Genomic DNA, 14,060 nt, shown 5'->3' with positions numbered 1-14,060 from the left:
TACCTACCCTCATTGTGGACAAGGACAAGCATGTTAGAGAGGAGGGTGCTCTTTCACACTTGGAATTGTGGCCCCTTTGGGGATTTTACCTGAGCTCGGTGTAGCCGCTTCAGTTCCTCTTGCTTGGCCTGCCTCCTAGCTGCCTTCTGCACACGCCGGGTCAGCTTGGCGTTCAGTTCCTCCTCTGTGTAAGTTCTTGGCTGGAGAGAACGAGAGAGATTTCCTAAGTCAGGCGCAGCAGGCCTGGGACAGGTTTGGGTGCTGGTTGTCAGGGGGCACAGTGAGCACTGTCCCTAGGTTGCAGCTGCCCTTCTGCAGAGTGCCCGTGGGGTGGACAGGGAGCTGTGAGGTGTGTGCAGACTCCCAGGCTGCAGCTCAGCCAGAGGCTTCACTGACACTCATCCTTGCTGGAGCCCTAAATGCTATAGGGTACAGCTAAAGATCTGCAAGTGAGATACTTCCCCACTGTGACAGGGACAGGAGGCTGAGTAGGGACTGACTGAGGGCCACATGCTCCTTTATCACAGAAATCACTTGTTTCCCATGTCAGGATGTCTGGTCTTTTTGAGATTTTCCAGGGGTAAAAATATGGTAATTAGGTCCCCTAAACCTCCTGCTTCTAGGAGACATACAGGGAAAGGAAAAAGAAAAATCAGGATCCTTTTATTTTCTTATTTAGTATCAAATGCTACTTTCTTCAGATGACTGATATTTATAAGGTTCTTTAAGAAGTAACATCTGAAGTAGAGAAAATTGGGATGCCTCCATTCTAAGTTTGAGTGAACCCCAAACTAATACAGTCTGAAGGGACATGTGGAGGTGAACATGGACTGACTCCAGGGTCTGCACAGAGGCAGCAGTGGGCCACTGAGAAGGAGGGAGGAAGTGGTCTGGCAGGGCGGTTTCAGCCAGTGCAAGCCCCGAGGAGGCAACAGGCCAAATCCAGGGCAAATCCACAGATGCATCTGCCTGACAACCCCACCTGCAAATGTGGGCACCAAGGGCACCAGGCAGTGTCAGATGCCTGGAGTAAACACTGAGCAACCACCAAGAGGCACATGCTGGGGGCGGGGGGGGGGGGGCGGTCTGCTTCTATTCCTAACATCTTATTTCCTCCAAGGAAAAAAAAAAGAGAGAGAGAGACTTTGATAGACTTTAAAAGGTACTTCCAAATTCAACTCAGGAGTATAGTCTCGTAATCTTTATTTTAAGAACTCAAGTGATCATTGAGAGCCAACTGAGCAGGTAAGTCTGAAAGGATCATCATGGTGTTCTAGCGCCCTAAGCATTTCACCTCGCAGGTCACAGAGTTGAGGGCTCGTGAACTGAACTCCCGATTCCTGCGGTGCCCAGTCCCAAAGGGGCAGCCCTGGAGTGAAATTACCACATGCACTCCAGCCAGTGAAGAGCAGGGGATCTCACCTTCCTCCATCATGACACAGCTAAAGAAAGTTCTGCTGCCAGTGTTTGCTACTGCTCCATGCATGTGTGAACAGTTAGTGAGGATGTGGCCGGAGGGCCAGGGCTGGGGGCTGCTCCGGGTGGTTAATCACAGACACGCATGCAACAATGACCAGCCATGGGAATGAGACACTACCTTTGATGCATATGATCTCCTGAATGCCAAGGCGTGTGGTACATAAATCAACTTTTAAGGGGATGGCAACAGAAAACAAAACAGAATAGTAATAATAACAATTAAAAAATTAAAACTAGAACACAGAAATGGAGTAAAATCAGTTAGAAGTTTAAAACAAACACACAAGACTAAAGACTTAAAACACGTGATTATTTTTCACAGTGTCACACAGGACTGCGTAAGTGAGGAACCTGATTACATAGACCCCAGCAGCAGAGTCTCCGTGAACCCGGTTTTGAATAAGGCCTGGGTTCACTTTTATACTGAGAAGACAGCTTCTTCCTCACTATGCCCCAAATCTCTGTTCTCTTTTTACTCTCCCTTGTGTATAATAAACGAAAACTGTTCAAATATATGGTTATATATGCTACTTCTCCTTCAGTATAGCCCATTTGCTTGTGGAAATTCCGACTACTTCTTTCAGCTCAGTGTTATGGTGGGGGGGGGGGGGGGGGACAGGTGGTGGGAAATTCCTGTTGCCAGGGACACAGACCACAGATACAGGGCAAACTGACTATAAAACCTGTTCTCTTCCAAAAGGCTCTCTCCTGGCAGTGTTCTTTTTTATTTATTTTAATTAATTAATTTTTTAAATGTTTATTTATTTCTGAGACAGAGACAGAGCATGAGTGGGGGAGGGGCAGAGAGAAAGGGAGACACAGAATCAGAAGCAGGCTCCAGGCTCTGAGCCATCAGCACAGAGCCTGACACGGGGCTCTAACTCACAAACCTTGAGATCATGACCTGAGCCGAAGTCGGTTGCTCAACCGACTGAGCCACCCAGGCACCCCTCTCCTGGCAGTGTTTTTGAACAGGGCCAAGGTGGGTTTCCAGGGGACCACCCAGAAATCCTGAATGGGGGTAGGGGTCATTTCTTGATTATACAGTGTGATAGGGACCTCAAATAGCATAAATAACTGATATTCACCAGATATATGTCAGGCACATATGTCAGTGAATGCAACCTCTTCTCCACTAAACCTTGAGCAGAGCTGCCCAGAGCTAAGGTTAGTTACATTTGCTCTCTCGTCTTCTCACCAGCCCCAACAAATGGCTAAAAGGCAGTAAAGGAGTAAGGGAGAGAGAAGAGCGAGGAGCTCTGGATGCTGCCGACGAGAGATTCTGAGAGCTTCAGGATAGACTGTAACCCCCTGTTCCCTTGTTGCTTCTCTGTGCATCAGTGTGGACCAGTATAGTGGGACTGCATTTCAAGAGCACAGTTGCTCAGAGCAGAATGGGTCTCCCTCCTAGCAGTGGCACTGAACTTTAAGTGTGTACGTACTGCCTCAGACTGACTCTTCTCTGCCACAAACCAGAGGGAGAGGATGAATCTCATTATAACAACGAGTCCATTAAAAACACAGAAGACACAGAATTTCCCCAAGCAGCAAGTAAACCACTCCACAGGAACTATGTAACCACAACCACAAGGAACAGCACTTAGCATCTGTACCTGTGGCTGGTGTACAAAGTAAAGGGAGTGGGGGCAATCACCTACTGATTTCTGGCAGAAGACAGGTACCAACTTGGCAGGGGCAGCGACTACAGGATTGAAATCATGATGCATCTGTGGTGTGCTGAGAAAATGAGGCCAGCCACAGAGCTGAAGCTTCTGCTATGAAACGCCTTGGCCTGACCCAGCGCAAATGACAGGCCCGTGGCTAGGCCACAGGGATCAAGATGCAGTGCGCCATTTGTATTTAAAGTAAGACTGAGGCAAAGAAAAGAGGTGGACGTGAATTACCTTTGGTTGGTAGGATTACGGGTGATACATATATTTAATCTGTATTATCTTAACTTTTCTACATAAGCATTTTCAATAAAAATAAGTTGTTCTCAGTTCCAGTTGTCTGTCTTTCTTTCTTTCTTTCTTTCTTTCTTTCTTTCTTTCTTTCTTTCTTTCCTTCCTTCCTTCCTTCCTTCCTTCCTTCCTTCCTTCCTTTTTTTTTGAAATGAAACAAAACTCAGGTACTTGTTTCACAGATGCCTGACTCAGAGATGGGTCTATGATGCAAGAGGAACCACTTCCCCCAACTGTGTGGGCCCGGTTGCTCAGGTAAGGCATGTCAACAAGATGCTTCTTCCTGAGTCAATCCCAGCCACACTGTCCCTTTAGGTATCCCCTCTCCCTTCACTTCCTGCTCTGAAAATTTTCAAACATAGGAAAAGCTGAAAGAGGACAGTGAACCCCTAGGCCCAGATTTGCTAAATGTTAGCATTTTGCTACATATTTGATATATATAATCTTTATACATCTTTAAAAAAATGATTTGTAGGCATTTTTTATGCCTACAAATTCTAGCACATTCTTCTTAAGAACAGATGTTTTCCTATATGACTATAGTACCTTAATGTCTTACAAGGAACCTGGCATTGATGTGATAACATTGCATATCTACACATATTATACCATCCATGATCAAATTCACTTAATTATTCCAAAGTGTCCTGTATGGCTGTTTTTGTTTGTTTTCCTGCTTTAGCTTCCATCCTTAAAAATACATAGTACCTGCTCTAGCCCAGCCTGACACCACACCATGGTGGGATTCTGGTCAACATGTCCTAGGCTCAGCTTTGTCTTGAGTATTCTTTGCTTAGCCTATAGCAAATGGCTCTGCCTCTGTGGGGCACACATGGAATGTGAAGTCCCCAAGGCCTCTGATTCTGGGGTTCTAGGAGTGGGGTCCATGACTTGTTGTTCATGTAGGAGGGGAAGAGCTACCTATGGGGCCAGTAAGGCCCCAGGAGAGGCTGTTGTCAGTGACATGTATTACTAAGAACATGGCCTTGGCATAGCCAGCTTGGGCAGTCTGCCACTCTGCATTCTGCCAGGATTAACTAACAGAGAAACAGTGGAGAGACTGACCACAGATGGGTGTTTCTGACCAACAGGAGACGAAATGGCTGAACGTCTGCATGGAAGCAAAGTGACCTTGGACCTTGGTCCTTCATGGACCCCCCCAGCCCTCCCTATCGCAGTGCCAGTCCCCAGTGTCAGGACGTGTTGAGGCACCCGTGTACATATCCAGAAGCAACTCTTAGTTCCAATCCCAGGATCAATACCACTGCCTGGGAAAGCACTTGATAGGAGGCACATGAAACCAGGTCTCTGCAGGAGAGAAGGCACACAGGTCCCAACCCTAACTCAGTGCTGTCCATGCTGGCTCGGCTGGGACAGGTAGAAGTTGGCTCTGCACATGGAGGGCAGGATGAGAGGCCTGGCTGTTTAGGTATACTTCTAGGAGAGTGGATAGGTAAATAGCTGGCATGGCCAAGGGAGACCAACAGACCAATAATGAGAGGAGAACTAAAACATGGGTTTCCTCCAGTTGACCAAGTTGCTAAGAGCTGGATTGAGTTGGGAGCAGGGAGACTGGAAATGGCTGCAGAAGTCATCTTTACTGAACAGGTGTGTGCAGGGCATAGGTCTTCCATGGCAATTGCCTGGAAGTTGATGGAGAGGGCAGACTCAAATCCAAGTCCTGGGGAGCCTTGTAAAGAAGGCACATGATGTTCTGGGGAAATTTTTCATTCAGAAAAGGGAGCTGAAAGTAGCTAGGACAGGAGGGTGAGTGTGTGTCCCAGGGCCAGACAATGGAGATGGAACAGCTTCAATCACTCCTGAGTGCTGCCCAGGCCTTTCTGGATTGTAGTCCGCACCCCATCATTGTCTCTGTGACACAGAGGTTGTGTTAGAACTTCTCTAATCCCTCTCTCTCTTCCACCTTCACTGTATCTAAACAGAGCTACAAGAGCCCTTGGAAACCAAAAGATTGAATAAATATCCAAGGGGGCTAGTGATGAAGGAGCGCTCCACATTGAGGTTTTACTTTTCAGGAGACTTGAGTGGCCACATCATCTCCTAAGCCTGTAGTAAGAGGCTGTGTATCCAAGTCAGATACACAGTGCCCCACTCAGCACAGAACCCAGGGCAGTTTCCTGGACCAGTTCTTTTATAGCAAAAATTCCTCTCTAATCCACAAACATACAAAGCAGGGGTGATTCACCCTCTGTCTAGAGATGCCTAAACCGTGTTGTCCCTGTCCAAGCCTCCACCAGAACGTGTGGCACGAACAACCCTTCTCCTGTCACTCTGGGCATTGGTGGATGCTATTTCACATGGGATCTTTGAGGACAAAAGAACAAATGGACAATGCCAGCTGCTTGCTAAAGATCTAGTGACTCTTTGAGTGCGGAATGCCTCTGTCTTCTTCCCAAGAATTAAACACAGGAACTCTTGCCATTGAAGCAAATAAGCGCCAGCTGTTCACTGAAAAAGCCCAAGAAAAGAGCTCCCTGTATGTGTCTCTTACTTGGAGCTGGGCTGGGCTCAGGAGACAGCTGTGTGTCTACTGGGAGATCAGAGGAGGGTGCTCACTTTCAACCCAGGGCTTGAGATGTGCTTTCCCTCTCTTCCACCTCACCGAAGACCAATTACACAGAGGATGAGAGTCAAGTCCTTGACCCCTTCTGAAGTCCCGTTACGGACGGGGCCTACATACCTCTCGCCTGGACTTCTGGGAGGACCTCTCAAGGATGTCGTCACTGGAGAGGTCAGAATCCTCTGAGAAACTCAACTGGCGCCGCAGCTGCAGCTCTAATGGGATGGAAAGAAGAGGCAAATCGAGGACACCACAGTACTTTCCTGATGTCTACATTCACACAAGCTGCCCAGGGGAGTGGGGTACAGATTTTATTTCTTTCCAGTCTGAGTGGCTCTTGACCCATAGTGGGGAGCCAGGAGCTTGGAGGCTGACACCTGTGCTGGCCGGGGCAGCGCTAACACTGAATAGAGGCCTGCCTGGTTCCTCCCGGCAACACTGCGCTCCGCCTTGCTCAGAATCAGGCTCTCCTCTGAGGTGGTGTGACTTGAGGAAGTGCACAAACCTCCCGAGTCTCCCTTACTCAGTTTCGAGCTGGGTTTTACCATTAGTCTATCACACAGAATATGCTGTGTGAGCTCATGGTTCAGTTTCCTTCTCCCTCACCCCGTTAGCATTGCTCCTAAGGACCCTTAGGGAGGCAGCATGAGGAAATGGATCTTAAGAGAAGAACCGATGGCTGAGAACACACACCTTATGCCCTGCCCCAGGAAGGGTCCCTTGGTGCTGACGTACCTGTTCTCACGACAGGAGACATCCTGTGCTTGCCAGAGTCCACAGTGGCACCGCTGGAAGGGGTGCTGGAACAGGACTTGTCATCACCCTTCTTCTTTTTGTCCTTCTTATACCCAGAAAAGACTGACTTCCACAAGGACTTGGGTTTGGCGGCTGCTTCCTCCAGGAGGTTTGGGCTGGGCTTCTCTGGGGGCCGGCCCTCACCTTTGGACTTCTTCTCTTTCTTGTTTCTGCGGGGGGAGAAGAGTGACGATCTCTTCTTGCTCTTCCCACTGGAGCCCTCGGATGAGGTGACTGAACCATCTGGGCCCCCTGAGTCCGACGGAGGGGAGAGGACCTCCTCACTAGTGGCTTCATGCTTCAGGGTGGGCTCCCTGGGGCCTTTGAGAACTGGGCGTTTAGGGGACTCGAGGCCAAGTTCTTTGCCCTTGGAGGGAACTGAGGAGGCTTTGCGGGAGGTGCCTCCTGGGGGCCTGGAGGTCCCAGCTGCCATCTCCATCTCCTTCATCCTACTCAGCTGCTTGGCCATAGCGTCTCTCAACGCCTGGCTCTTCACAGACTTCTCCCTGGCTCGCATGCGCTCCTCAGCCAGCTCCTTGGCTTCTGGAGAGACTAAGGGCAGGACCCTCTTCTGTGGCTGGACCCCACTCTCCAGAGTAGGCAACCTACCATTCTCCTTGGTTAGGGGTGGATGGAGGGGCCTCTCGGTGCGGGACCAGCAAGAGGGGGGTGTGAAGAACTTCTCCTGCAGACTCGAGTCCTCTGTCTTGTCATCATAGGTGTCCTCCACGTCATCAGCAAAGGGGATCTCATCCACACTCTCCACAAACGACTTCCGCACCTCCTCTCGAGGGGGCTGGGCAGGCTCTCGGGGGGCCCTCATAAAGGATGCAGGTGGTGGGGGTGGGATTACTGAGGCCTTGGGCTCGGTCTCCTTATGCTCATAAATCTGATATGGCTTCCTTCGAAGAGTTGCGGGCTCCTCATCCTGGGGTGGGGGTGGGGGTGGGCTTGAAGGAGGAGTGAGCATGGTAGAGTCAGAGGTGTTGAAGCTCTGGCTGCCCAAGGTCTTCATATTGGAGGAGCTCCCATGAAGGCCCAACCCAGAGCTGCTCGACAGGTCTCTCCTCTCCTCATGGGAGCTTTTCAGCTCTCTGTCAGATGGGGACTTGGGGGTTGGCAGCGAGGGCTGGTCGCCATCTGACTTCGGCAGGCCCAGCCTCTTAGGAATAGGTGGAGGTTTTAGAAGCTGGAGCCCCTCACCCTGAGGAGACTTCTCAACTGAATAGGATTTTAGGGACACTGGTTTAAAGGCTGGGGAGGGGAAGCTGGACTCGGACACCTTGCTCCGATCCACGGGTGTGAGTCCGAGGCTACGGCGGATCTCGGCACTCTTCATCCAGAACTCTGCCACCAGGTCATTCCGCTTCAGGGCTTCATCCACAGCAAGAGGGCTGCCCAGTCTGTCCTTGGTGTCCCCTTGGGTCTTCAAGGGGAGGGGAGCCAGGGGGATGGGTGTTTTGGCTGGAATGGGCTGGAAGCATATGGGGGACTTGGTGGGGGACGGGACAGTGGCCTCAGAGGAAGGCTGGGGTTGGGAGCAAATGGGGAGCTGGGTAGTGGTGGGGGTAGAGGTGGCCAGTGGTGACAGGTGCTGTGAACTAACTGGGGAGGTAGGTGTCCTGGCTTCTGGCAGAGCCACTGGCTGTGATCGGATAGGAGAGTGCACAGCTCTCTCATCACTGGGCACTTCTTCTTTGGGCTTCTCTTTGGGGAGCAAAGGCTCAGGGAAAAGGCTCTCCTTGGGCAATTTCACCTTGGTAGCAACAGAGGCAAGTGGGATTCGGGCCCCCTACAGAAAAGGAAAACAGAAGCTGCTTAGAAGGTAGTTTGATGGTCAGCAGAGACCCCTTGGGGAGCTCGCTCAAAGGGCCTGTGTTTGTGAAATAAATTCCTCTCTGCCTTTTAAGCTGTTAGCCAAATGGCTCCAGGAGAACCTTTCTCCCCCTTCTGTTCTATTTGTTCAATTTTTAAAACCACTCTACTTTGTTGAACAGACTCAGCTTTCAGGGTTTGGTTCACCTCAAACACATTCTATATTCTTTGTGCACTAAAATGGACACTGGCCAAAGCACACTAATGGATCCAGCTCTCACTCCTGACCATCGACCCCAAGAGCTCAAGATCTCTGATGTATGAAAATAGGGACCAACACTTTAAGATTTAAAATAGATATTTTCAAATTTAAATTTTTTAATTTTTTAATTTGAGAGAGGGAGAGCAGGGGGGAGGGTCAGAGGAAGAGAGAGAGAATCTTAAGCAGGCTCCATGCTCAGTGCAGAGCCCAATGCAGGGCTTGGTCTCATGAACCCTAGGTTTACGATCTGTGCTGAAACTGAGTCAGATATTCAACCAACTGAGCCACCCAGGAGCCCCCAAATGGCAATTTTTTATACTCTACACATCATCCTTCCCAGGAAGCTCAAAGATCCAGACATTTCTGCACGAATCCTTATATCATCCCACCCGCAAGTCCCAGTAAACCTCCTGCAGTTTCACAGATGAAATCAACCAAATTCATCTTGCTTCTTGGAATCTCAAAGACCAAATCAAGCTAACCCAGGTCTTCAGTTTGCCCTCCCTCCCTGATGTGTCCTCCAGATAGCATTTCCCAAAACATGTTCCACAGGACATACTGCTATGATCTATTTACGTAGCATTCTCCGATGCGTGGCTCACATGCCACTGGTAATCTGGGTGAATACATATATATTTTTATTTATTTAAAAAAAATTTTTTTTTTCAACGTTTATTTATTTTTGGGACAGAGAGAGACAGAGCATGAACGGGGGAGGGGCAGAGAGAGAGGGAGACACAGAATCGGAAGCAGGCTCCAGGCTCTGAGCCATCAGCCCAGAGCCCGACGCGGGGCTCGAACTCAGGGACCGCGAGATCGTGACCTGGCTGAAGTCGGACGCTTAACCGACGGCGCCACCCAGGCGCCCCTACATATATATTTTTAAAGTTTATTTATTTATTTTGAGAGAGAGAGCAAGAACAGTGGTGGGGGAGGGGGAAGAGACAGAGAGAGAGAGAGAGAGAGAGAGAGAGAGAGAGAGAGAGAATCCCAAGCAGGCTCCATGCTGTCAGCACAGAGCCCAATGTAGGCTGGATCTCACGAACCATGAGATCATGACTTGAGCCAAAGTCAAGAGTCAGATGTTTATGGGGCGCCTGGGTGGCGCAGTCGGTTAAGCGTCCGACTTCAGCCAGGTCACGATCTCGCGGTCCGTGAGTTCGAGCCCCGCGTCGGGCTCTGGGCTGATGGCTCAGAGCCTGGAGCCTGTTTCCGATTCTGTGTCTCCCTCTCTCTCTGCCCCTCCCCCGTTCATGCTCTGTCTCTCTCTGTCCCAAAATAAATAAACGTTGAAAAAAAAAAATTAAAAAAAAAAAAAAAAAAAGAGTCAGATGTTTAATTGACTGAGCCACCCAGGCACCCCTGGATAAGTATTTTAAATTTTAAGTCACACATTCATTTTAACATAACGCTAAGAAACACACGTATCTATCATATCAAACCAATGATTCCACAACAATTATTGCTTTAATTTACAAATAAAGTTACTTTTAAAATGGCATGGTACATGGACACAACAGAGTGACATGGTGGGAAGACTCAGGTTTGGGATTGGTACAGTGCAGGGTTAGGGAGCTGCTGCCCAGACTGCCTTGTCCTCATGGTGAGGACTAAGCTGGAACCCGAAGGCCACTCCTGTTGTCAGCAGCCCCACTTAGTACAAGATGCAAAAAAATGGGCTGACACCAAGGGCCTAAGATGAGGGAGTTAATATGTCCACTCAGGATCCTATCAGTTTTGTCCCCCACAGTGAGCGCCGAGTCCTTACCTCTGCCTCAGGGCTGTGGCCTGGGGAGAGCAGACCAGCCTGCTCCTCAGGGGATCGGGGAGGGCTGGGGACTTGGGCGGGACCTGGACAGAACAGACACAGGATTTATAAGAGGAAACAACACCCTGCCCTTCCCGCTGAGGGCTCCTCTCCCAGCCAGCTCTGCAGGGGGGTCACTGTTGGTCAACAGAAAGAAAGTCCTTTCCCAGAGTGTCCCTAGATGCCACCTCTGCTCATTTCAGAAGTATGGGCTTTTTTTCACTTGTGCGATCTGTGTCCAAAGCTTGGAGATGTACCTTCTACCCTTTCATAGCTCTAGAGCACACACAGAAAGGGGCTGTTGGCCAAAGCCATGCGCAGGATCTGTGCAGAGGGAAGGGGGAAAGACAACAACAGGCAGAGCTGTCTGCCATTTGGAGGTTGGTATGCAGTGCACCAGCTCTGCTCCGGCTCTGCTCTGATGACCTGTGTCTTTGGTGCTGCCCCTGTCCTTGCAGGCTCTCCACAGGAATTCTGGAAGCAGTTTCTGCTGAGACAACAGGCTTACCTCTCTCCTGGTGCCCTGGTGTGGTGGCAGGTTGCTCCTCCTCATTTTCCGATACCCTCAGCTCCAGCTCCGCCTCCACTGCTGCCTGGTGCTGCATGCGAAGCTCTGTTTCGGCATCTGATGGGATATCATCAGACCAGTGCTGATCTGGCAAAGGGAAGGGACAGAGCAGCACTTGAGTGAGGCCCTGCTTCTTTACCAGTCTCCAGCTGGCCCCAGAAAGTAGCCGAATCAGTTCATCAACTACAGCACCACTGCTTGATGTCTGGACCTGGTTCTGTGTCCCAGCTAGGCCCTGCCTACTGGTCCCTACTGAGGTTCTGAGACTCAGAGCCTTTATTCTCTGCAACATAGCACTCTCATCAAAGCCTACAGTGCTCCATTTCCTTTTCAAATACACAAGACGGTACCTGATAGATCACAACAGAAAGAAACATAGTGGGTGTGCCTGTGAAGGGCAGGCCTTACTTTATGGACTCACCACTGGTCTGTTTCCCCCAACACCACGGCGAGGTCTATGCTCCCTTACAGTCTTGCCTGGACTCGTCATTTCTCCCAGGCTAGTCCCTGCCACCCTTTCCCCAACCAACCAGCCTATAATTCTTAAAATACCATCTCTTTTGTAGCTACCTTTCAGAGGCCCACTGAATAAAGGCCCTTTTATAAAGCACCTAATCTGCTCAGTTTCTCAACCACAACTTCATGAATGCAGGCTATGCCGCACGGTGGCTGACAGGGGGAATGACACACATTCAAGTTAGCAGCAGACCAAGGAACACAACCAGGAGACCTAATGGCCACCTCTTTAGAGTGCCTTGCTTTTGCTTTAATGTATATTATCTTTCCCAAGTTCCAATCGCACAGTGGGGAAGAGAGTGACCAGCACAGTGGAGAGGGGAGGCTCTGGGGTCCCCCGTACCATCATCCAGCTCAGCACCAGTGTCCCCTGTGTCCCCATTCTCCGCTGCCTCCCCTTCTATCTCTGCCGGCTCCGAGTCCACATCTTCCTCCAGGTCATTCTCATCAAATGGGACTGTAAAGCAGAAACGTTCAAAGGAAGGAAGAAAAGGACAGGCAGACAGACAGAGACTGCCTGTGCAGGTGGAAGCTGGTGGTGGTCTTCCCAGGGCTGCAGTGTGAAGACCATGAGGAGAGGCGGGGAGATGGACTGTGAAGTGTCTGGATTTGGACCCCAAGGTGGAAGTTGGTCAGCCTTGGGGGAGCTACACACAGTGTGGGTGCTGGTGAGGGCCTGGGGCCCTTTCTGAACACCCGGGACCAGCACTGCTCGACGCCAGCAGGGCCCAGTGGAAAAGGAAGGGCAGCTTCCTCTGGTCACCTCCTCTTCCCCCGAGACTGCTGTTAAGTGCCTCGGTGTGAGAAGGGCAGAGGGGAAACGCTGCCTCTGCAGGCCCAGCAGCAATGATGACTCTTCTGCCAGCACGCCCTGGACCGCTTCACAGGCCACGCGCCATTTACTCCTCACAGTAATCACTCAGAGGGCCTGTGGCAAAGCCGAGGCCAGAGAGTTACAGGATTTACTCATGGTCATATTGCTCCATCTAGCAGCTGCAGTACTGTGTGTAGGCGAAGTCACTGATGGATGAGGGACCAACAGGATGGACCCCTGAGGGCACCCACCTCCCCTTTCAACGGGTAGAGGTGATATCTTTGCTTGGGATAATTTAGAGAAATGTTTTTTTTTAAGGCTTGAAGGAGAGGATGAGGGGATATGTAAAGTTCACTGTCTAGATGCAACACCAGCCCTTCAGTGCTGCAGGACAAGGCAAAGCACTCATCGACTTATCTTTCCTCAGGAGGAAACAGCCCCTAAACACACACACACACACACACACACACACACACACACACACATACACACACTCAGACCTGTTCCCAACCTCTGCACACTTAGAACTCACACTAACAGTTTGGAGTAAGACAAAGCAATTAGGAAAGCAAGGTGTGCTACTTTATAGGATGCTGTGAGGCCCCAGTGTTACCCGAGACCGACAGGACCCATCTTTCAGGTGTCCTGAGGGTTTCTTCTAGGCTCCTAAGCACAGCCACTCTCACATCACTCCTAAAGGTTCTCACTTCAGGAAAAGGGGTTACGCTTAGGTTCGTATATACAAGGGCCAGAGGATCAAAGCCCAAGGATGGGCAGGCAGCAGAGGCACTGGCTGTGGCACAGCTCAGATTTTTTAAAAGGCTGTACCACAGTGAGAGGCCATGTAATGGCTGGGCCCTCTCAAGTCAGTGCTCTCGTCACCGTCCAGTCTCATGAATCTGCATCGCTGGCACCTTAAGGATGTGCAGAGTGAGTGTGGCAGAAATGTCGAGCATGGATACCAAAGTCTGAATATGACGAAAATCCAGGAAAATCAAGTGACTACCTTTGGAGGCCGGGTGGGGAAGATAGGGAAGGGGCACTTTGAAGATGCTGGGGATGTGTGCTTTCTTGACCTAGTCACAGGAGTTTTTGTTAAAAAAAAATAATTACTGGGGTGCCTGGGTGGCTCATTTGGTTAAGCGTCTGACTCCTGGTTTTGGCTCAGGTCATGAACTCAGTTTGTGGGATTGAGCCCTGCGTTGGGCTCTATGCTGGCAGTGTGGACCCTGCTTGGCATTCTCTCTCCCTCTCTTTCTGCCCTCCCCTGCTTGCATGCACACGTGGTCTCTCTCTCTCTCTCTTAAAGTAAATGAACATTAAAAGATAATTCCTTAAGCTGTATAATTAGCTTCCCACCCTTTTGTATACTCAGTTTATAAAAATAAGGTGATGATTTGCATCTAATTTTGGAGAACCATACAACATAGGTTTAGAATGGACTATGGGGAAAGATGAAAGA

At 50.0% G+C, this 14,060-nt stretch overlaps 1 protein-coding gene across 14 annotated transcripts in view; it reads right to left on the bottom strand.

Annotated features, from left to right (window-relative positions):
• The window catches only part of MICAL3 (microtubule associated monooxygenase, calponin and LIM domain containing 3), a 206,303-nt gene that overhangs the window by 21,930 nt on the left and 170,313 nt on the right, over nt 1-14,060 (bottom strand). For 11 of the 14 annotated variants that reach the window (XM_032593869.1, XM_030321297.1, XM_030321299.1 and 8 more), the window contains 7 exons: nt 12,128-12,241; nt 11,209-11,355; nt 10,662-10,744; nt 6,757-8,608; nt 6,142-6,236; nt 1,598-1,648; nt 90-200 (listed from right to left, as the gene is read on the bottom strand). In XM_032593869.1, coding sequence (XP_032449760.1) covers nt 90-200; nt 1,598-1,648; nt 6,142-6,236; nt 6,757-8,608; nt 10,662-10,744; nt 11,209-11,355; nt 12,128-12,241 — 2,453 coding nt within the window. Of the gene's footprint in view, nt 1-89; nt 201-1,597; nt 1,649-6,141; nt 6,237-6,756; nt 8,609-10,661; nt 10,745-11,208; nt 11,356-12,127; nt 12,242-14,060 lie in introns of those variants that run through there. The other 3 variants (XM_032593862.1, XM_030321302.1, XM_030321303.1) reach the window with 2 other exon arrangements.

This window comes from Lynx canadensis, chromosome B4 (genome assembly GCF_007474595.2).
Source record: "Lynx canadensis isolate LIC74 chromosome B4, mLynCan4.pri.v2, whole genome shotgun sequence".
NCBI classification, from domain to species: domain Eukaryota; kingdom Metazoa; phylum Chordata; class Mammalia; order Carnivora; family Felidae; genus Lynx; species Lynx canadensis.
Note: the sequence above shows the minus strand (reverse complement) of the source record. Positions and strands in the feature narration are given on the sequence as shown.